Below are 24,433 nucleotides of genomic sequence, written 5' to 3' on the forward strand. Positions count from 1 at the left end.
CCCTAGGGGTGGTATTGCTGGATCATATTGGGACTCAAGTTCCAGTTTTTTTTTTTTTTTTGAAGAATATCCATATTGTTTTTAAAAAAGGCTAGACTAGGCGGCATTCCCACCAGCAGTGAATAAGAGTCCCTTTCTCCCAACATCCACACCAGCAATGGTTGTTTTGTTTTTCATCATGTGTACCACTCTCTGTGGTGTGAGATGATACCTCATTGCGGTTATGATTTGCATTTTCCTGATGATTAGTTATATGGAGCATTTTATCATGTGCCTTTTGGCCATCTGCATTTCTTTGAGGAAATGGCTGTTCATTTCTTCTCCCCATTTTATTATGGGGTTAGATTTTTTTTTCTTGTTAAGCTCTGTCAGTTACTGGTATATTTAAGATATTGGCCCTTTATCTGATGGCTACTGGGTGAATAATTTCTCCCATTCTATGTATGTCCTTTGTGTCCAAGTCACTGTTTCTTTTGAGGTGCAGAAACTTCTGTTTTTGTAATAATATCTTTATTTAAACATGTGATTACTAACATAATTGTAGTTGGGTTTCAGTCATAAAAAGAACACCCCCTCACCAGTGCAACATTTCCATCACCATTGCTTATGTCCCTACACACACACACACACACACACACACACACACACACACACACACACACACACCTGTATTCAACTTCACATTTTTTTAATATAGTCCTATTTGTTTATTTCTGCTTCCACTGGTTTGGATAGTGGTGTTTCCCCCTTAATATGCCTTTAGTCTCAATGTCATGGAGTGTTTTGCCTTCGTTGTCTTTTATATACCTTATGATTTCAGGTCTAATTCAAGGTCTTTAATCCATTTTGATATGACCATTGTGCATGGTATTAGATGGAGGTCTGTGTTTACCTTTTTACATGTATTGCCACTTTCTTACAAATGATCATTCATCTCTTCAATCCTTGCTCCACAATGCCTCTTCTTACCCTTTCTTTTTTTGGGGGGGCCACACCCATTTGATGCTCAGAGGTTACTCCTGGATAAGTGCTCAGAAATTGCCCCTGGCTTGGGGGGACCATATAGGATGCCGGGGAATCTAACCACGGTCCTTCCTTGGCTAGCACTTGCAAGGCAGACACCTTACCTCTAGCACCACCTCGCTGGCCCCATCTTACTCTTTCTTTTATAATGAGTTCAGTCTTTGCTCAAATGGTAAAAGAAATGGATGCCTCTACATTCCATGTTCCCATATAAAACTTTGTTATTCACTTTATTCAGCTTTATAACATTTGGAAATTTTATTCATTCAACATTTTCCGCTTGCATTGAATTTTTATGAAAACAAACTTTAATAGCTAAACAAATTACCATATATATCAATGTTTATTTCTTTGCATATCTAGTTGGTATTTTGATGATATCTTTTTGGTTTTGTTCTATTTGTTTCTTAAAATTAACTACAGTTACTATCTTTCTTCTAGTACTTTGTCTACATTTAAAATTTTTTATTTCAGGTTGGTACACTAGAGGTAGAATTGCAGTAGTAACAGAATTATTTGAAAACCCCTGAATTACATAGATAAATTGAATTATTGAAATGTTTGAAGTTAGATTTATACTTCATAGCAGATGCCATTTAAATGTCTATATTACAATACAACAAAAATTGTGCTGTATCAGTTATGTAATTATTATTTTAAACAGAAAATGTAAATAGCATTCAATTTGCACTGCCCTTATTCCTAATAAAGTTAAATATATTTATATGTCTATCTGACATTGTTATTAATTCCTTTGTGATAGAACTAATATATTTTAACTCTTTGCTCTTGATAGCTGATTTCTTTAACTAAATTATGGAGGAATCTTAAAAGATTGACAAATATGCTAAAATTTTCTAAAATTTTCTAATAGCCTATTGACTGCATAAGGGGTTTTACATTTTTATGTAGACAAAAATCTATCAATTTTTATTTAGAGTATCCCATTTAATTTGCTTATTCAGTGGTCTAATCTTGTTGAGATAATATGAAAGATAAAATATAAAGCAAAAAATTACCTTTTTATTTATATACTTTTGATTACAATTCAGAGATCAGACATATGCTCCTTTGAGGAAGCAGGGTAGAAGATAGTAGTTTATTTTTATTTTACAAATATCATGTAGGAACCAAAAAAGAAATTTAATAACCTGAGTCCTAATATTTTTCTTAAAATGATCTCTGATTATTACTGTAGTTTCAAAAAACTTGCTGATGCTTTAGTCCCAAAATGCCATAGAGCTCTTGCTCTGAGGTCCTATAATTAGTGAATATGACTACAAGCCCCAGAATCACACCACTCACATATGCTTACATCTTTCTCTTATACTTCCAAACAGCCATTTCTTTCCCTGCCCCTTTACTCACATTTCTTATTCATTGTTTGTAGAAAGCAAACAAACTATTAAAGTGTCTGCTCTAATTTTTGTTTTGCTCTTTCTCTCTATACTAAGGGTCAGGGGGTTACAGAGTCTGGGGCACGATCCAATAAAAGCAGATTTGGCTTGGAGGTAACTGAATTGAGTTGAAGTTAAGTGGGGCAAATAGTAGGAACAGTTTTAGTTTAAGTAGTTTTCTTTGGAATAGTGTAGATGAAGAGCCCTTTGTAATAGAGCAGCTTTGTGCATTAGCAGTTGAAAATGCCAAGGAAGCAGAACAAATAGCAAGTACTAAAGCAGTTCTGAGAAAAAGGAGATCACCAAGGACCAGGGTGTGCTAATTACATGCTATAAGAGCCTGCAATTATAAACCCATAGATATGCAAATAAATGCTGCTGGCACAGCACAGAGGTCCACAAAGCCATTTATCTATGACCTTGATAAATGGACAGGAAGAAAAACATATTTGTTTATAAATTTATTTAGAGTCCGCACTAATATCTCTAACTACTCCCTTCTTCTGGGGCCAGTTACAGAATGAAGAGAGTCAGTCTGTAAGACTGAATTTCCATATTCATTAGTTTCTGACCTAGGTGGCTGGAGGTTTATAAGAGGCTAAGCAGGACTCCTTTGATTGGGAGTAGCTGAAAGTCATTTCCCCATGGCACTCTTTAACTGAATAAATGGGAAATGAGGTGACATCTGTTCCTGCCACCCAGATCCAAGTTATAACTAATTAATGGGCATTTCCTGTGTGTTTGGCAGAGAGCCCCCACCACCACCACCAACACAGACACACAACACACACACAAAGATTGCTGACTACCAGCATTGCTTTAGTCTTCTGGAATTAAGGGTTGAAATCTTAGGGAAGGTTTTGCCCATAGGATGATTCTCACAAGAATTGAGACAGGCATAACTGCGATCATACTTTCTTTTGTTTGTTTATTTTGCTACAGGGGTTACTGCTGGCTCTGCTCTCAAAAATCACTCCTGGCAGGCCCCAGGAACGATATGGGATTCCAGGACTCAAAATCGGTCCGTCCCTGGTGGCCGTGTGCAAGGCAAACGCCTTGCTGCTGTGCTATCACTCGGGCCCCTGTGATCATACTTTTACTCACAGTCGTGTTCATGCTCATGCATCTAAGTGAGAAGGGTTGAAGCTTGCACATATAACTACTTAGAGCCTTAGAGCTCTAGGTTCCTGAGATTATGAGTCATCTGACCTGTAGAACCCATGAGAAAATGTCATCACCTAGATTTTCAAACTTACTGTTAAATAAAAAATCCAAACCTCGTTCATTTCAAAGGTCTAATTGACTGTATTAAATGATTCATGAATTCCATGCAGTGAGTAGAAAGTTGTTTCAAGAAACTGTACAAAAGTGTAGGGTTTTCAAGTCAGAGTTAGGATGTCCAATTTGCCAGAAAATAAAGTAAAAAGTTTCAACTAGTAAATGTCAGTACTGGAGGATCTTAAGCAAATTTCCTCCTACAACTGACCAAAACATCATGATTAGTTAGCTTAAATTTCCTTTTCAGGGAGAGACTGAAACTACAGATATGAAGTCCTGATGAGTCTATATATAAACTTTAGCCAGTGACTTTGTAAAAATAACATGTAAATCAATAAGAATGAGATTAAGGAACAAAGAGTAAGTAAAAGTGAGCCTGCTATTTTAATAATACTTTAATAATGTAATTATGTATGAACATAATATTAAAATTAGCATAAAAATGAGTCTACAATTGCATTGATAAGATTTTGAATTATGAATAATTAAGTCATTCCATAATAAAACCTCTCTGGAAACAACTATAGGCAAAGAAACTCCAAGTTATTTATTTTTTTTTTTTTTGTGGTTTTTGGGTCACACCCGGCAGCGCTCAGGGGTTATTTCTGGCTCCAGGCTCAGAAATTGCTCCTGGCAGGCACGGGGGACCATATGGGATGCCGGGATTTGAACCGATGACCTCCTGCATGAAAGGCAAACGCCTTACCTCCATGCTATCTCTCCGGCCCCACCAAGTTATTTTTTTAATTTAAACACTAAGGTTGCAAGGTTGTTCATAATACAGTTTTCCTTATTTATATATAACATATAATTTATATTTTGACTATATTGGCTTATATATCTTTCACAGTAGTATTTTAGGTACATATTAACATTGAATCAGGGGAATTCCCATCACCATATTTGTCCTCATAATACAGTTTTCTAACAGGTAATGTTCATTATTCAGTTATAGTTTTATATATAGTTATGTATAGTTTTATATATACATATACACAACATATAACAACCTTCACCAGTACACACTTTCTATCACCAATACTAACAGTGTCCCTCTCACCTTCCCTGATAACCTTTTTCTCCCACCCACTCTCCCTGCATGCTTCTGGGGCAATTCTCTCTCTCTCTCTCTCTCTCTCTCTCTCTCTCTCTCTCTCTCTCTCTCTCTCTCTCTCTCTCTCTCTCTCTCTCCTTCTCTCTCTCTCTTTCTCTGTCTCACTTTTTCTCTCTCGCTCTCTCTTACTCTCTTTTTTAATGATATTGTGCTTTTTACAACTGCAAATAAAGGGTTGTTATGAGTGTCCTTTCCATATTAAACCTTCTCTACTCCAACTATAACTCTCCACTTTGTAGCAAGATACCTACCATGGAATGGTCCTCCTATTTTCATCTCTATTGCCTCTGGATATCATTCCCACACTGTCCTTTATTTTCCTATGTCCCAGTGATGAGTGATATTATTCTATGCGTATCTCTTTCCCTCTGACTCATTTTGCTCAGCATAATACTCTCTGTGTCCATCCATGTATAAGCAAAATTTATGACTTCATTTTTTCTAATGGCTGCATAGTATTCTATTGTGTAGATACTCCACAGTTTCTTTAGCCACTCATCTGTTGTCCAGGTACCTGGGATGCTTCCAGATTCTGGCTATTCTAAATAGTGCTATGATGAACATAGGAGTGCAGGTGGCATTTTGTATTGAGTTTTTGTGTTCCTAGGTTATATTTTTAGGAGGGTATTACTGGATCATAAGGAAGCTCAATTTTTAGTTTTTTAAGGAATTTTAAGGAATATCCATATTGTTTTCCATTTCACCAGCAATGCCTGCTTTTATTATTTTTTAAGTGTACCATTCACTGTGATGTGATATGATACATGATTGTTGTTTTGATTTGCATACATTTGATTATTATGTGGAGAATCTTTTTATGTGCCTTTTGGCACACATTTATATATGTGTATGTATGTATGTATGTATATATATATATATATATATATATATATATATATATGCCAATATAAACACCTGGTGGTGCTCAGAAGTCATTCCTGTCTCTGTGCTTAGAAATCGCTCCTGGCAGGCACAAGGGACCATATTGGATTCTGGGGATTTGAACCAACCATCTGTCCTGAATCAGCTGCATGCAAGGCAAAAGCCTACCGGCCATCTATATTTTTTCTTTGAGGAAATGTCTGTTCATCTCTTCTCTCCATTTTTTATGGAGTTAGTTATTTTTTGTTGTTCAGTTCTATCAGTATCTTATATATCTTAGACATTAGCCTTTTATCAGATGGATATTAGGTGAATAGTTTCTTTCATTCCATAGGTAGCCTTTTTATTCTAGATACTGTTTCTTTTGAAGTTCAGAATCTTCTCAGTTTAATGTAGTCCCATTTGTTTATTTCTGCTTCCAATTACAGCAGTGTTTCCTACTTGAAGATGCCTTTAGTTGCAATGTCATAGTATTTTTTTTCTTATTTTTCCTCTATGTATCTTATGGTTTGATTTGACCTTTGTGCATGGTATTAAAGAGAGGTCTGAGTTAACCTTTTCTCATGTAATTGACCAGTTGTCCCAACACCACTTGTTGAAGAGGCTTTCCTTGCTCCAACTTGTATTTGTTGCCCCTTTATTAAATATTAATTGGCTGTATACCTGGGTGTCAGTCTCAGAATACGAAAGTCTATTTCATTGATCTGTGAATCTGTCTTTATTCCAATCATGCAGTTTTAATTAATATTGCTTTATAGTACAATTTAAAGTTGGGGAACATGATGCCTCCAACCTTTATCCCAAAGTTTTCTTTATCTATTTTTGAGTGTTCATTATTCAAATAAATTTCGGGAGTTTTGATCCACTTCTTTGAAAAATGTCATTGATATTCTTAGAGGGATTGCATTAAATCTATACAATTATTTGTGAAGTATTGCCATTTTAATGGTATTAATCCTCCCTAACCATGAGCAAGATGTATGTTTCCATTTTCTTGTGTCCTCTTTCATTTTTTGAAGCAGTATTTTATATTTCTTTGTATTGCTCTTTTATTTATTTAGTTAAGTTGACTCCAAGGTACTTGATTTTCTGAGGCACTATTGTGAATGGGGGCTGTTTTTGAATTGTCTTTTTCTTCTCTTTCACTATTTGTATATAAAAATGTCATGGATATTTGATTGCTACTTTTGTAGCCTGCCACTTTCTTATAGAAACCTATAGTTTCTAGAACATATTTGGTAGTCTTTAGAATTTTATATATATAGTATCATGTTACTGCAAACAATGAGAGCTTGACTTCTTTCCTATGTGTATGCCTTTGATATCTTTTTCTTGCCTAATTGCTATGGCAAGTACTTCCAGTACTATGTTGAATAGAAGAGACAAGAGGCAGCAAACTTATCTTGTGTCAGAACTTAGAGGAAAGGATTTTAGTTTTTCTGCATTTAATATAATATTTGCCATGGGATTCAAAAATGGCTAGACTATATTGAGAAAAATTCTTTAATTTTGATCTTGCTAAGGTTATTTATCATGAATATGTGTTGGACTTCTCCAAATGCTATTCTACGTATATTGATATTATGATCATGTGGTTTTTATTTTTCCTTTCGTTGATATGGTATATTGCATTAATTGTCTTGCATATGTTAACCATCCTATGTGAACCCTATTTGGTTATGATATTTGATCTTCTTGATGAAAAGAAGGGGCTGGCGAGGTGGCGCTAGAGGTAAGGTGTCTGCCTTGCAAGCGCTAGCCAAGAAAGGACCGCGGTTCGATCCCCTGGAGTCCCATATGGTCCCCCCAAGCCAGGGGCAATTTCTGAGCACTTAGCCAGGAGTAACCCCTGAGCATCAAACGGGTGTGGCCCGAAAAGCCAAATAAAAATGAAGAGGAGGAGATTACTAAACTACAGAAATTCAAAAGGGTAATCAGAGATTACCTTGAAAAACTCTATGCCACAAAACAAGAGAAACTGGAAAAAAAATAGATAAATTCTTGGATTCCTACAAACTCTCAAGGATGAACCAGGATTATTTGGCATATCTGAACAGACCTATCACTATTGAGAAAAGTAAAATGAAAATCAAAAAATCTTTCCAAAAACAAAAGACCAAGACCAGGCCCAGATATATTCACTAGCAAATTCTTTCAAAACTTTCAAAAGAATCTATTTCTAATCCTTCAGGTTCCAGGAAATTGAAGAAACAAAAACACTCCCAAATAGTTTTTATGAAGTTATCATCACCCTGATACCAAAATCAGACAGAAATCACACACACACACACACACACACACACACACACACACACAAGTACAAACTAATATTCTTGGTAAACACATCCTCAACAGATCCTAAAAAATAAGATCCAATGGCTCTCCACCACAATTTCAAGGTGTGGTGAGATTCTGCATAGTTTTCCCATTGTGAACTGTGATGTACAGTACTCTTAATTAGTGTGGTGGTACAGTTCCTTAACTGGAGAAGTGTACAGCCTTTCTGCTTTGCTTTGTCACTTAGCTTTTGCTGGTCTAACTCCACTGAGCTCAAGCTGGGAATTTTCCGATTTTAAGTTTCATGCCATTCTGAGTGCCACCAAACAGACACCCTCTTCTGCCTTAGTCCTTGGTGGTGGGAATCACTTACCTTGCGATGCTGTCCAGGGTGCCACAAAATAGACCCTCAGTTCTGCCTCAGTTCTTTGAAATTCAAAGAAACTAAGCCTGCTTCAAATTAAAAAGAAATTACTGAAATCATCAAATAAATAAGCCAAAAAATAGTATTTTCCATTAAATGGTTCTAAACACTATGAGCACAAGGTTCAAAAAGAGTTCAACACTAGACAATGTATATGATCATATTTTTCAGAAAGTAAAATGTCTTCTTTAATTTTGTGAAGTAAAAAGAATTTTTTCTTAAAATATATATTAGCCAGCTTTGATTCTATTTGTCTCAAAATATAGTGCTACTAAAGTAAAAGGTCTACAGAAAAAATGTTCACATCATTTCTTCCTTTGTAAAGTCAATTTCAGCCTGAGAAAATTGAATTAGCCTTCCTAGGGAGAAAGCATATTATTACTGAAATGACATCAACATGAGATTGTTTTGTGACCACTAAAAATGACCAAATTCTTTATTGGTAGGTCCTGTGTTGGCAGTTTAAATTGGCTACCATTTTCTATATGTAGTATCATTTAATAAAATTTAATGATCCTCTGGTTATAATAACTGAATATCACAATTAAATAACTTTTCTTATTTTTCTACTTATAAAGCTATATCAATGGACCTCTGATATAACTAAATATATTAATACTTTGTGATGAGACCTATTCATAGATTTATGTTTATATTAAATGATCAGTCTTATATTTTGTGGAAGTGTATTTGTCAATAATGGGTTTTGTTTATATTATAAAAATGATTATCTGTTTAAAGATGATAGTTTATTTCAACCTTATGTGAAAGAATGCAGAAATACATAGTCCAGCTGTAGTGTGAAGTTACTCTTTATCATCAGTGAAATAGACTCTATCATCATGTTCATTCTCTGTATTGTCTACATTCATTCTTTAGAGTGGGTCTTAAACGAGGTATGACCCAAAATGCAAAAATAAATTTTAAAATGTTTATGTAAATAACTCATTCGAATTATCTTTCCTTTTACATCGCTTCATATGAAAATTACTTCAGAAACCTGACGTTTTTTTTGGGGGGAGTCACACCCGGCTACACTCAGGGGTTACTCCTGGCTCTACACTCAGAAATCACTCCTGGCAGGCTCAGGGAACCTTTTGGGATGCCCAAATTTGAACCACCGTCCTTCTGCATGCAAGGCATATGCCCTATCTCCATGCTATCTCTTCGGTCCCCATAAGCCTGATTTTAAAATCTCAATTTAAAAAGTGGTCTTGTAGCTCCATGTCTTAGGATTTGGCATACAGTACTATTTATGTAGGTATAATTAATAAACAAAAACATTGATCTTTGTATTTGTTTTAGAACTACACTAAGCTGTACTCAAGGCATATTCCTACTTTTATGTTCAGGGATAAATTTGAAAATGCTTGGTGTACAATATGATTCTAGCACTCAAACCGGTTTAGCCATGTACATAGCAAGAGCCTTTCCTACTCTCTGGCCTTACATGTATTTTTAAGCTTAAGATTTTTCAAGAAGAGAGCATAAAAACCGGCTAACCTTTGCAAAAGCTGGCTCCCTGTGTGTGACACCAGGCGGGGAAAATCCGCAAAAGTACACCGGCCCAGTGGGGCTCAGCTGTGAAAGACTGTGAGTGTGACCTGTCTATGTCTGTCTACTGTCCTCTTGCGTGAAACTCTTGCGAGTGGGGCAAAAAGAGCCTCCAGAAACCTCGCTCGCCCAGACGCCATTTTCAGGGAGGGACTTCAGAGCATAAAAACCTGCTAACCTTTGCAAAAGCTGGCTCCCTGTGTGTGACACCAGGCGGGGAAAATCCACAAAAGTACACCGGCCCAGTGGGGCTCAGCTGTGAAAGACTGTGAGTGTGACCTGTCTATGTCTGTCTACTGTCCTCTTGCGTGAAACTCTTGCGAGTGGGGCAAAAAGAGGCTCAGAGGAGCACGGCCGCGTAGCGAAGCGGAGCGGCCGTGCACTCTTTCTAAGGAAAGAACTCCATTGCAACAAGAAGGAAAAATCACACTAAGAACGGCGCTATATCACAGAAGCAAACATTTCTCTCTGGACTGTCTTCTCTGTTGCATGCTCGGGCCTAAGATTTGTCCCAGTGTGAGGCTTCATCCACGGAGGACTCCCCTCCCTTAGAGGCAAGTCAGCCCATCCAGAAAGGGAGGAGCCAGAGGAGTGTGCTGCCTACATCATATAGACAATGAATACCACTACAACACGTAGAAAAACCCACAATACAAGTGTGACAATGGGGAAACAACGCAAACCAGCATCAGACATAGAGAATGAAGATGACAATTCTGAGGACCAGATAATGACTGAACAACTAATCAACCTCTCAGATAAGGACTTTAGACTAGCAATATGGAAGGTGCTCAACAGACTCCAAGAAACCATGGATCGAGTTGAACAGAACACTAATAAGAACCAAGAAAATATGAAGGCAGAAATGACAAAACTCCAAACTGAAATAACATGTCAACTAACAGGACTGAAAAAGTCAGTAAACGAAGTGAATGACAAATGGATAAGCTCTGGGACAGGGTATCAGAAGCTGAGAATAGACTTGGTGCTGTGGAAGATGAGATACATAACAATTCCATACAGCAGGAGAGATTGGACAAAAAACTTAAAGCAAATGAGCAGACAATGGAAAAATTAGTCAAAGAATGGGAACAGACGAAAATAGAAGTCTATGATAAGATCAACAGAAACAACTTAAGAATCATTGGAGTCCCAGAGACCCAGGAAGAAAATTTCCAGGAAGAATCAATGGTCAAGAACATCATTAAAGAGAAACTCCCAGAGCTAAAGAATATATGTGATCAAATCCTGCATGCCCGAAGAGTACCAACCAAAAGAGACCCCAGAAAAACCACCCCAAGACACATCCTAGTCACAATGACAAATCCCACAGATAGAGACAGAATTCTGAAAACAGCAAGATCAAAAGGGGAAATCACGTTCAAGCAAGCTTCCCTGAGATTTACAGCAGACCTGTCACCAGAAACGCTCAATGCCAGAAAGCAGTGGTGGGATATTGTGACAAGACTGAATGAAATGAATGCTTCACCCAGAATACTATACCCAGCAAAACTCACTTTCCGGTTTGATGGAAGAATACATGGTTTCACAGACAAAAAACAGCTCAGAAACTTCACAGACACAAAACCAGTCTTAAGAGAAAAACTGAAAGACCTAATCTAAGACAAGACTACCCAAAAGACACACCAAATTTTGAAATAAAGATGGCGTTAAATCCCAGGACAATTCTTTCTCTCAACATCAATGGACTAAACGCACCAGTTAAGAGACACAGAGTGGCTAAATGGATCAAAAAACTCAATCCAACCTTCTGCTGCCTACAAGAAACGCACCTGAATAGTCAGAACAAACATAGACTCAAAATAAAAGGCTGGAGAAAAGTTATCCAAGCAAACAACACCCATAAAAAAGCTGGAGTGGCCATACTAATATCAGATAATGCAAACTTTATACTCAGGAAGGTTGTAAGGGACAAAGACGGACATTTTATATTAATCAAGGGGTACGTAGAGCAGGAAGAATTCACTCTCCTAAACATATATGCACCGAATGAGGGGCCAGCAAAATATTTAATACAACTGTTGACAAATCTGAAAAATAATATCAACAACAACACAATAATTGTGGGGGACCTTAACACGGCTTTGTCAACACTGGACAGGTCAACCAGACTGAAACCCAACAAGAATATACTAGACCTGAGGAGAGAAATGTAAGAAAGAGGCCTAGTGGATATATATAGGACACTCCATCCCCAGAAACCTGGATACACATTCTTCTCCAATGTACATGGGACATTCTCCAGGATAGACTACATGCTGGCACATAAAACATACCTCCATAAGATCAAGAGGATAGAAATTTTGCAGACTACCTTCGCTGACCACAAGGCTCTGAAATTATTTGTGAACTCCAAAGGGACTCAGAAGAAACACTTTAACACCTGGAAGTTAAACAGCCGCATGCTCAATAACCAGTGGGTCCGAGACGAAATCAAGGAGGAAATAAAAAGGTTCCTGGAAACAAATGACAATCAAGACACAAACTCTCAGAACTTATGGGACACAGCAAAAGCAGTACTGAGAGGAAAATTTATAGCTTTGCAAGCACACATCAGGAAGGAAGAAGGAGCTTACCTGAGTAGCTTAATGACACAGCTAATAGAACTAGAAAATGCTCAACAAAAGGACCCAAGAATAGGAAGACAGAAGGAAATAACAAAGCTGAGAGCAGAAATCAACGAAGTGGAAACTCAAAAAACAATCCGAAAGATCAACGAAAGCAGAAGTTGGTTCTTTGAAAAAATAAACAAGATTGATAGACCACTGGCAAACCTAACAAAGAAAGAGAGAGAAACTTGATAACTCGTATCAGGAATGAAAAAGGAGAGATCACTACTGATATGACAGAGATTCAAAGGGTAATCAGAAACTACTTTGAAAAACTCTACGCCACTAAAAATGAGAACCTGGAAGAAATGGATAAATTCTTGGACTCATAATCTTCCACGGTTGAAGGAAGAGGATGTAGCATATCTAAACACCCCCATCACCATTGATGAAATTAAAACAATAATCAAATGTCTGCCGAAAAACAAAAGCCCAGGTCCAGATGGATTCACTAATGAATTCTATCAAACTTTCCAAGAGGAACTACTGCCAATCTTGGCAAGACTCTTTCATGAAATTGAACAAACAGAAACACTTCCAAATAGCTTTTATGAAGCCAACATCACCTTGATACCTAAACCAGACAGAGACGCTACCAAAATAGAAAATTACAGACCAATATCACTGATGAATGCAGATGCAAAGATCCTCAACAAAATCCTGGCAAATAGGATTCAATGCCTCGTTAAGAAGATCATCCACTACGATCAAGTAGGTTTCATCCCAGGAATGCAAGGCTGGTTTAACATCCGTAAATCTATCAACATAATACACAACATCAATAACAAGAAAAATAAAAACCACATGATCATATCAATAGATGCAGAGAAAGCATTTGATAAGGTCCAACACCCATTCTTGATCAAAACTCTCAGCAAGATGGGAATGGAGGGAACCTTTCTCAATATAGTGAAGGCCATCTACCACAAGCCAGTGGCAAATATTATCCTCAATGGAGAAAAACTGAAAGCCTTCCCTCTAAATTCTGGCACAAGACAAGGCTGTCCTCTCTCACCACTCCTATTCAACATAGCACTGGAAGTACTTGCTATAGCGATTAGGCAAGAAAAGGATATCAAGGGAATCCAGATAGGAAAGGAAGAAGTCAAGCTCTCACTGTTTGCAGATGACATGATACTCTACTTAGAAAACCCTAAAGACTCTATCAAAAAGCTTCTAGAAACAATAGACTCATATAGCAAGGTGGCAGGCTACAAAATTAACACACAAAAATCAATGGCCTTTCTATATACCAATAGTAATAAGGATGAAATGGACATTAAGAAAACAACCCCATTCACAATAGTACCACACAAACTCAAATATCTTGGAATCAACTTGACTAAATATGTGAAGGACCTATACAAAGAAAACTATAAAACTCTGCTCCAAGAAATAAGAGAGGACACACGGAAATGGAAACACATACCCTGCTCATGGATTGGCAGGATTAACATCATCAAAATGTCAATACTCCCCAAGGCATTATACAGATTTAATGCCATCCCTCTAAAGATACCCATGACATTCTTCAAAGAAGTGGATCAGACACTTTTGAAATTCATTTGGAACAATAAACACCCTCAAATAGCTAAAGAAATCATTGGGAAAAAGAATATGGGAGGAATTACTTTTCCCAACTTTAAACTGTACTACAAAGCAACAATTATCAAAACAGCATGGTATTGGAATAAGGATAGGTCCTCAGATCAGTGGAATAGGCTTGAATACTCAGAAAATGTTCCCCAGAGATACAACCATCTAATTTTTGATAAAGGAGCAGGAAATCCTAAATGGAGCAGGGAAAGCCTCTTCAACAAGTGGTGTTGGCACAATTGGATAGCCACTTGCAAAAAATTAAACTTAGACCCCCAGCTAACATCATGTACAAAGGTAAAATCCAAATGGATTAAAGACCTCGATATCAGCCCCAAAACCATAAGATATATAGAACAGCACATAGGCAAAACACTCCAGGACATTACAGGCATCTTCAAGGAGGAAACTGCACTCTCCAAGCAAGTGAAAGCAGAGATTAACAGATGGGAATATATTAAGCTGAGAAGCTTCTGCACCTCAAAGGAAATAGTGCCCAGGATACAAGAGCCACCCACTGAGTGGGAGAAACTATTCACCCAATACCCATCAGATAAGGGGCTAATCTCCAAAATATACAAGGCACTGACAGAACTTTACAAGAAAAAAACATCTAACCCCATCAAAAAATGGGGAGAAGAAATGAACAGACACTTTGACAAAGAAGAAATACGCATGGCCAAAAGACACATGAAAAAATGTTCCACATCACTAATCATCAGGGAGATGCAAATCAAAACAATGATGAGATACCACCTCACACCCCAGAGAATGGCACACATCACAAAGAATGAGAATAAACAGTGTTGGCGGGGATGTGGAGAGAAAGGAACTCTTATCCACTGCTGGTGGGAATGCTGTCTAGTTCAACCTTTATGGAAAGCGATATGGAGATTCCTCCAAAAACTGGAAATCGAGCTCCCATACGATCCAGCTATACCACTCCTAGGAATATACCCTAGGAACACAAAAATACAATACAAAAACCCCTTCCTTACACCTATATTCATTGCAGCTCTATTTACCATAGCAAGACTCTGGAAACAACCAAGATGCCCTTCAACAGACGAATGGCTAAAGAAACTGTGGTACATATACACAATGGAATATTATGCAGCTGTCAGGAGAGATGAAGTCATGAAATTTTCCTATACATGGATGTACATGGAATCTATTATGCTGAGTGAAATAAGTCAGAGAGAGAGAGAAAAATGCAGAATGGTCTCACTCATCTATGGGTTTTAAGAAAAATGAAAGACACCCTTGTAATAATAATTTTCAGACACAAAAGAGAAAAGAGCTGGAAGTTCCAGCTCACCTCAGGAAGCTCACCACAAAGAGTGATGAGTTTAGTTAGAGAAATAACTACATTTTGAACTGTCCTAATATTGAGAATGTATGAGGGAAATGTAGAGCCTGTTTAGGGTACAGGCGGGGGTTGGGTGGGGAGGAGGGAGATTTGGGACTTGGGTGATGGGAATGTTGCAATGGTGATGGGTGGTGTTCCTTTTATGACTGAAACCCAAACACAATCATGTATGTAATCAAGGTGTTTAAATAAAAAAAAAATTAAAAAAAAAAAGGAAAAAAAAAAAAGATTTTTCAAGAAAAGCAGCGCTGGTTTTTACATAAGAGTTATGTTGGGGGCCAGAGCAGTGTCGCAGTGGTAGGGTGTTTGCCTTGCATGCAGTTGACTTAGGACCTACCGTAGTTCGATCCCCTGGCGTCCATACGGTCCCCCAAGTTAGGAGCAATTTCTGAGCACATAGCCAGGAGTAACCCCAGAGCATCACCGGGTGTGACCCAAAAACCAAATAAAAGAGAGAGAAAGTTATGTTGGTACACCTAAAATGATCATAGTATTTAGAAAAACTTCAATTCTCATAAATGTTATTGTTCCTTTTGGGGGGCACTCCTAGCGACACCCAGGGGATGCTCCTGGCTCTGCGCTCAAAAATTGGTCAGGGATCCTATGGGATGCCAGTAATCGAACCCAGGTGCGTCCCAGGTCAGCCACTTGCAAGGAAAACACCCCACAGCTGTGATATTACATGTTAACCATGGTGGAAACCATAGATAGGAGCATCTCATCTACTTCTAAGAAGATTGTTATAGATACCTTTGTAAGTTTCTGGGCTATTCCTATCTATCCTGGAGCTTTCTAACATAATGTAGAGCAAGCCATTATTTTCTCTAAAGCAGAAAGCGTTTGCTTTAGGGAAGAACCATTACTTTATCAACTATACCTAAGCCTAATTATGGGCCTATAGAAATATTGAATTTTTTTGTAGAGCTTGTTTTTCATTGTTTTGTTTCTCTCTTTTTTTCATGCTTTATCAAGCAGTTCAGAATGCATGGAGCTAGCACCAGATAGACATTAGGGACCCTGCTGACAGTTGGCACTGCAGGAGCAGGAACCATGTTCTGAGTTCAACACCTATCTATTCTTCCTATATCTCTGCTCAGCCACATGCTATTTCTGGTATCCTGTGCCCCAAGGTGCAATGTGCCTTAACTGGATGTGATCCCGTTGATGGTGCTGTGTTTTGAAGTGTTCCTTACCTTCCAAGGCAAGCTTACTTGGGCTCCATGGTAAAACTACCAGATATTTCTTCCATTGAAATTAAGATCTTTCAATCTTTCTTAACATGAAGATAATGATTATACTTTCATATATTGTATTTAAAAAAGGAAATAGAGTGGTTTATTTTAATTACCAAAGTTTGCATCTCAAGCTGAAATCTCTTGACAATACATATTTATCTTGAAAAAAATATATTGCTCTATATTTTTATGGTAAACAACCATTGTTTAAAGTGATTGTTTTAAATACTGAAACTATTATCTTCATAAAAAATCTCTGAGATCAGTTGTGGGGTATGTGTGGGATATGAATAAATATGTGGCTATGTGGAGTAATAAAGCTTTGAGATAATAGGCTAGAGCAAACCCTCCTTCCACTTAACTGAAGACTATATTATCAAAAGGTCTGACATTTCTAGGATGGATTATGACACTATTCAGTAACTTGTGCATGAATTTTAACTGTATTTTTGCCAGATGTCAGTATTCCCATTTCAATATCATTTAAAAATTATTTTATTTATTTATTTATTATTTGGTTTTTGGGTCACACCCGGCAGCACTCAGGGGCTGGCTCCAAGCTCAGAAATCACTCCTGGCAGGCTCACAGGACCCTATGGGATGCCGGGATTCGAATCACCCACCTTCTGCATGCAAGGAAAACACCTTACCTCCATGCTATCTCTCCAGCCCCTAAATTTTTTTTTCCTTGGGGCCGAAGCGATAGCATGGAGAGATAGCATGCAGAAGGACGGTGGTTGGAATCTAGGTGTCCCATAGGGTCCCCACCCCCCACCCCGTGCCTGCCAGGAGTGATTTCTGAGCGTAGAGCCAGGAGTAACCCCTAAGCACTGCTGGGTGTGACTCCTCCTTTTTTTTCTTTTGGGAGGGGATGAAATAAGGACTGACACCTGATGTGTTTGGGGCATATGCAGTGCTGGGGATTGAACCTAGGCCTCTCAATCAAAGCATGACCTGTAGCCTTTAAATAACACTCTTAACTCAGATCTAATGAAGTACGTGGAACTATTGTAATTTTTTTCTTTTGCACATGGTGAAATGCTGCTATTTGTGAAATGGTTTGGTGTGTGTGCTAACCAAGCATTCTTTCTCTTCCTCTTATATCACAGGCCACCGGAACCTGTTTACAGCACTGTGAACAAACTGTGTGATAAGCCTGCTTCTCCTAGGCACTATTCCCCTGTTGAGTGTGACAAAAGCTTTCTTCTCTCATCTCCCTATCCCCACTACCACCTAGGCCTGCTCCCTGACTCTGAGATGACCAGGTACTGCATGCGCTTCCTCACTTCATCTTCTCAAATTGCATGTGCTTTCTAGGAATGAAATGAATTCTGAAATGAAAGGAATCTGCCTTTGCTCACTTCTTTTGCATCTGAGCTCCTCCTCAAGGTGGAGAGATGTTCTGATCCCTTTATACAATGGGAGAAGTCAAGAACATCTGCATTTTGTTTCAAGTGTAATCACGGAACTCTGACATGATCATATGCTATCCCAAGTGTTCTTGGTTCTCATACATTTAAACAGTATTTTCCAAAATATGCATAGTATATATTTAACTATTTCATACATAAAGGTGAAAGAGACCATTTTAATATATAAATATTTAGGATGCTCCAGGCATAATATTGTCTAAGAAGTATATGCAATCATCACCAAATATTAAACTGATATCACCTTGACCCCTTAAGGTATTAAACAAATAATCAATAACTATAGAACTAGTTATTTTTATTTTATCATGTAGAGATAATCTTTTATTCTTTTTGTTTTAGAGTCAACCTAATAATGCTAAAGGATTACTCTTGTTTCTGTGATAGAGGTCACTTTTAGTGGTATTCAGGGGATGGAATTTTACCCATTTCATGAGATATGTGAATCTAGGTGTTTTTATATGTTTTCTTTATTTTTACTTCTGTTTCATTTGAAAAACAGAGGTTCTGAGAGATTAATTTCTTCATCATGTTATTGGCAATAAATGTGGAGTCCAGATTTAAATTTAGAATGTTGGTAGTTTTATAGTATTTTGTAAACAAATTACTCTAAGTCTAAATATTGGACATAAAAGGATTGCATTAATATTTTAGACTTTTTGTATGATAAATATGCAAAGCCTTTCATGTAGTAGATAAAACTAGAAATTGAAAAAGAGAGTGTTTCTTAAGGCAGAATCAATAGTTTAATCAAGAGATTACAATTTTGATGTCCCTACGATATAACAGAGATCTGAATAGTGATGCTTTAACGGAGCATCTCTATAAATTTTTAGGGCCAATAAATACTGTTTTAAAATTATTTCAAAGGGGAAATAGATACATCAGTGGGTCATCTCAGAATATCATCTCTATTTTTGATATTTTCAAAGTTAGTTAAAAATCAGTTGCTTGCTTCTCTAGGGGAGTTGAGTAACATTTTAAATTGCATTTATCATTTCTAGAAATAAGTGAATACTATTTTGATGGTGTAATTGACTAGGAAATTTTCACCAATTGCAACAATTCAAGTTTAATGTTATTTTAGAGGGCTTCACAAATATTAACTAAAACTCTTATTATATTTGTTAATGAATCATTATTTCTTAGTACACAGAATTAGTTCATTTTGAAGCTAAAACATTAAGGTCATCATAGCCATGGGAAAAGAGGAGGTGTAGATACCTAAAGTATCAAAGTTCTAGTATTTAAACATCTATCATCATCTATATTATGGTAACAAACATTTTCTGAGCTCTACCTGCATGGAAGATATCTTATACTTGTTATGAACTATTTTTGCAAGTAGTCCATAAGTTGAATAATTCAAGGTGATAATAGATGTCAGATATCTAGTTTCATTTCCTTTCTTTTATGAATAAGGAATTGAAACTTAAGTATTTCCTGACATGCCCAAGTTCATCCAATCCCAGAAAGACTGGGATTAACACCCATGAGACCATGAACACATCATCATCACAAGCTTGATGGCAAAGACATCTTTGTTTGTTGGGAAAATTCACCCATTTTTCTTCCCATTACTCTCTTTTCAATTTGCCTTCTTATCTTCGTTTCTCTTTTCAATGCCAATGAAAATGCTTGTAAAGCTGTGTTAATATAAATGTCACATTTCTTGCATTTCACTGCTGATTTTGATGCTATCCTCCTAGAAACGCAAACAGTGCAAAGGCAATAACATCCACTTTTGTGTTAACTTAAAAGAAAAATTTATTTTCTATGTACTTTCTGTGATCTGTGTATGAATGCCACAGAATTTATTTGTTTTTTTTCTTTCTCCCAAAATAAAAAGTTTCAATATAATCTTGAATGTGTTATTTTCAAATTACATATCTTCTGCATTCTAATTTCCAGTATCACCTTTCATCATTATTTTGGGACTTCCATTTTTTAATTATATAAACTCTGTCTCCATCTTGTCTCTTCTTTCCTTTTCTATGCTACCCTTTTACAGAAAAATTAATCATACACACCTTTCATCACTATAGTTGATATTAAATAATACAGAAATTCTAGATTGTATACTTCCACAATTTTCCAAATCAATGATCAGCACATACACAGTCCCATTGCCAGATTGAAAATTGATAATTCTTTTAACACTTTCCCTCACACCCAGTTCTCTGTTACCTCTGTGTCCAAACATATCACAAATCTAGTCATTCTCCTTTATTTCTGTTTCTATTATGCTATTCCAAATATCCATCCTTTCCCATTAAGAATGTTCTTTTAATTGGTCTTAATGCTTCTGCTGTGTTCCAACTTGCTTATTCTTACTGCAGCCAAAATGATCTGATAAACATATAAATCAGATCTATTTATTTCCTATTTGCATTAGTATAAAATGCATAATCATTAACATGGCATTCAGGCTGTGCATGACCTAGCTTTGCGTGCCTCTTAAACATTTCACTTTACTGTTCCCTTAGCTTATTATACTATTTATGTTAGCTGCCTCTTTTATTCACAAAATGCATTAAACCTATTCCTCTCTCCAGTGCTTTATACATGCTGTTTCTCCAAATTTTAAAAAACATTGCCTGTTAACTTCTGGTCATCTTGTGTAGAAATACAGACATAATTGTCTGTATTTTTAATATCGTGGATCTGTGTTTAAGTGGTATTTTTTCCAAACACTCCCTCTAAAATAAAATGACAATAACTCCTTATTTATTTTATTCTAGTCTAGTCCAGTCTATAGTCTATTCTGTTCCAATCTACTCTTTCTCTTTTAGCTCTATTTTTCTCTAGCTTAATCATCCTGTAAGGTGTTAGAAATTTATAGTTAGGCACTATGATTTTTTAAACTGTGTTTGTTCTCATATTCTATACTCTAAGTTCAATTATTTAAATTATACATGTTTAATTTGTACATGATTATATTAGCACAGTGCTTGGCACAAGAACTCATAATTATCCAATGAAGACTTCAACTTAAATACAAAATATTCAAACAAGCAAACACCAGATATATACAGATTATGGTTCAAATTGTATCATATTTTTATATCTGATAATGGCTAAAACAATCTAGTGATTTGTTTTGCTTTTTTTTTTTTCAAATTGTATCAAGTTCTTAGTAGGTGGATAAAAGTTAGTTCATCAATGAATATATTCATATGTGGAAACAAATAATATTAACTAGAACTCTTATCATGCTTTAATTTTAAGTTATCTTTGATATCGAGAACATTTAATTCTTCTTGAAGACTAAGCAATTTCTTTTATATTTCTAACTCTTTCAGCAATTTCTTTCCTCTTCAAAATAAAATGCACTTTGAACACATGTTTCTTAAAATATATTTTAAAGGAAAAACCCAGTTTAGTTGTTTCTGGTAGTATTCTTTGCTTTTTTTTACTATGATATTAAATAATTCAGAATCTCAAAGGTAGAAAAAAAATTTAGAATTAAGTAGACAAGTCCATGTTCAATGATAATAAGCCCAATCCAGTCATATCATGGGTTTATGCCTTACTTCACAAGGTAAAATAAAAATATTTTGAAATTTTCTGGGGCCAGAGAAATAGCATGGAAGTAAGCCATTTACCTTTCATGCAGAAGGTCATCGGTTTGAATCCCGGCATCCCATATGGTCCCCCGTGCCTGCCAGGAGCGATTTCTGAGCACGGAGCCAGGAAAAACCCCTGAGCACTGCCGGGTGTGACCCAAAAACCACAAAAAAAAAATTTTTTTTTAAATCTTCTAACCAGAAACAAATCAGAATATAACTATTATTTATGTAATGAAATTTTACCAAGATCTAATATAAAAACTATGCTAGTAAAACATTTAAGATATAAACTAAGGGGCCAGAGTGATAACACAACAGTAAGGCATTTGGCTTGCATACTGCTGACCCAGGACAGACCTGGGTTGGATCCTTGGCATTCCATATGATTCTCTGAGCCTTCCAGGAACGATTTCTGAGCATAGAGCCAGGAGTGATTTCTGAGCACAGAGCCAGGTGTAATCCCTGAGCACCGCTGGGTGTGGCCCAAAAAACAAACAAACAAAAAAGATATAAACTAAAAGTGCTTTAAAATGTTAGATTTCTTTTGGGGGGTAATAGGGAAGGTTTGGGGTCAATTCTTGTGGGCTGCCTTGCCCCTGCAGGGAAACCACAAACGTGGGTTAATTTCTCGGACGGAGTATGGATTTAAAACATACGAAGAACACACACAAAGAAAATGGGAAAATAAGTGAGAACCAGCTAGCTTCCATTTAATGTAAAAAGGACAGATCATTATATATCATTCATGTCGGGGGTGGGGTAAACAAAGAGCAGTAAAAAAAAGTGTAGAGCAAAACACTGTTTGAGCAACAGATTATAGCATAAGTTTTTTTTCTAAGATTCCTTAAGTCGTCTAGCTACATATTTAACAATGATCCCTAGCATAACTCCCCCTAGCACCTGGCTACATAGATAACAAATATTGCTTCTCCCAACCCACGGGATGTGTCTAGAATATGTTCTGTCTAAAATATGTTTTTCTCCCAAGGTTACTGGCCTCAGCGTTCCCTTTGGCTTGTCACAAGATTGACCTTAATAAAGACAGGCTGCATCCTTGTTCAGGCCTCTACTGCTAGAGACTTTTAGGCCCCAGGCGTCTGCTAGAGACTTACTAGACTTCATTTCCCCACAATTTCTGGTGTTGTTCATGGTTTACCCCAGGTCTGTGCTTAGGAATCACTCCAGGCAGTGTTGAGAAAGCCATATTTAGTGTATGGGATCAAACCAGGACTGGCTGCTGCCAAGACTAAAGCCTATAACCCCTTCTGTAATATCTTTTCTAACTTGAATATGTTGAATTTCTTTTTTTTGTCTGTTCGGGTTTTTTGGGGGGTGGGGGCACACCCGGTGACTCTGGGGTTACTCCTGGCTATTAGCTCAGAAATCGCTCTTGTCTTGAGGGATCATATGGGACGCCAGGGACTAGAAATGAAATCCTTCCTACGCTAGCCGGTGCAAGTCAGACGCCTTACTCTCTGTGTCACAGCTCTGGCCCCTGAACGTGTAACTATGTGGTAATATACCTCCTTCGGGATATTGAAGAATTTCACACAAAGTTTCAGAGCATTGATATATTAACACAACAATTAGGATTTGAGCTAGTCCCTTAAAAGCCAACAAAGTGTAAAACTACCCTTTGATATGTATGAGCTTAACCTTTAATTAATATTTGGGAAAATTGAGAGCAGTCAGCAAGAGTGAGAAGAATCAGTCATCCTTCTCTGACTTTAAATAAAAATATCCTACCCTAAATTTCAGCTTCTTAAAATGATAGCAGCATCCAGGGATGAATCAACTGCATACACAAATTATGTCGGTAACAACATCAAAAACAAAACAGAGAAGTTATAAATTTCCTTAGAAACACAATTTAATTTACTTGGCAAAGTGCCAGCTCACATGGCAGAGATTATGTGTGTAGTAATTAATGTTGCCGACTTTGCAAAGGCAAAAATGGGCAGAGTTCAGAATCAAGTGAAATAACTACGCTTGATAATGCTAATTAGTGAGAGGAGTAGAATGCTTGTCTCAATTACAGGCAGGTGAGGGAGGAAGAAAATGGGGGGCATTGGTGGTGGGAATGTTGCACTGGTGAAGGGGGAGTGTACTTTTTTATGACTGAAACTCAACTACAAACATGTTTGTAATCATGGTGCCTAAATGTATTATAAAACTATAAAAAATAAAAAGAAACAAAAATATCATGATTGGTGTGGGTATTATGTATATCCAGTTTCTAAACAGGAGAAAACTTAGTTTTAGGTTTTTTTGTTTTGTATTTGTTTGTTTGGGAGCCACACCCAGAAGTGCTCAGGATAAATTACTTGTGGGTTACGGAGACTATATAGGATACCATGCATCAAACTGAACCCGATTTTCATACATGCTATGGTAAATTGGCAGTCTTTAATATAGCACACACTGAATATCATGCTTGAAAAATCTTACCTGGGTGAAAGATAATGGATATATTTCAGTTATTAAGATATATAACTATTTTCACAAATTTTCCTTTACTGAACTATTTTTTATAATTCAACTTGCTATTTTAAGAAACTGTTAAATATAAATTATTTTGTGCCTTTTAAAAGAGTGGGATTTGGGAGTTGGCGAAAAACTAGGTACAAGGGTGGAAGGAATATCAGACTTGTAATA

At 36.8% G+C, this 24,433-nt stretch overlaps 1 protein-coding gene across 15 annotated transcripts in view; it reads left to right on the forward strand.

The window, feature by feature from the left end:
* Positions 1–24,433, forward strand: part of DLG2 (discs large MAGUK scaffold protein 2) — a 2,242,830-nt gene that overhangs the window by 1,788,136 nt on the left and 430,261 nt on the right. For 13 of the 15 annotated variants that reach the window (XM_049780036.1, XM_049780021.1, XM_049780023.1 and 10 more), the window contains one exon: positions 17,889–18,044. The exons of the other annotated variants lie outside the window; for them this stretch is intronic. In XM_049780036.1, the coding sequence (XP_049635993.1) occupies positions 17,889–18,044 (156 nt within the window). The remainder of the gene's footprint in view (positions 1–17,888; positions 18,045–24,433) is intronic. 15 annotated transcript variants of the gene reach the window in all.

Source organism: Suncus etruscus, chromosome 9, assembly GCF_024139225.1.
Source record: "Suncus etruscus isolate mSunEtr1 chromosome 9, mSunEtr1.pri.cur, whole genome shotgun sequence".
Lineage (NCBI taxonomy): Eukaryota > Metazoa > Chordata > Mammalia > Eulipotyphla > Soricidae > Suncus > Suncus etruscus.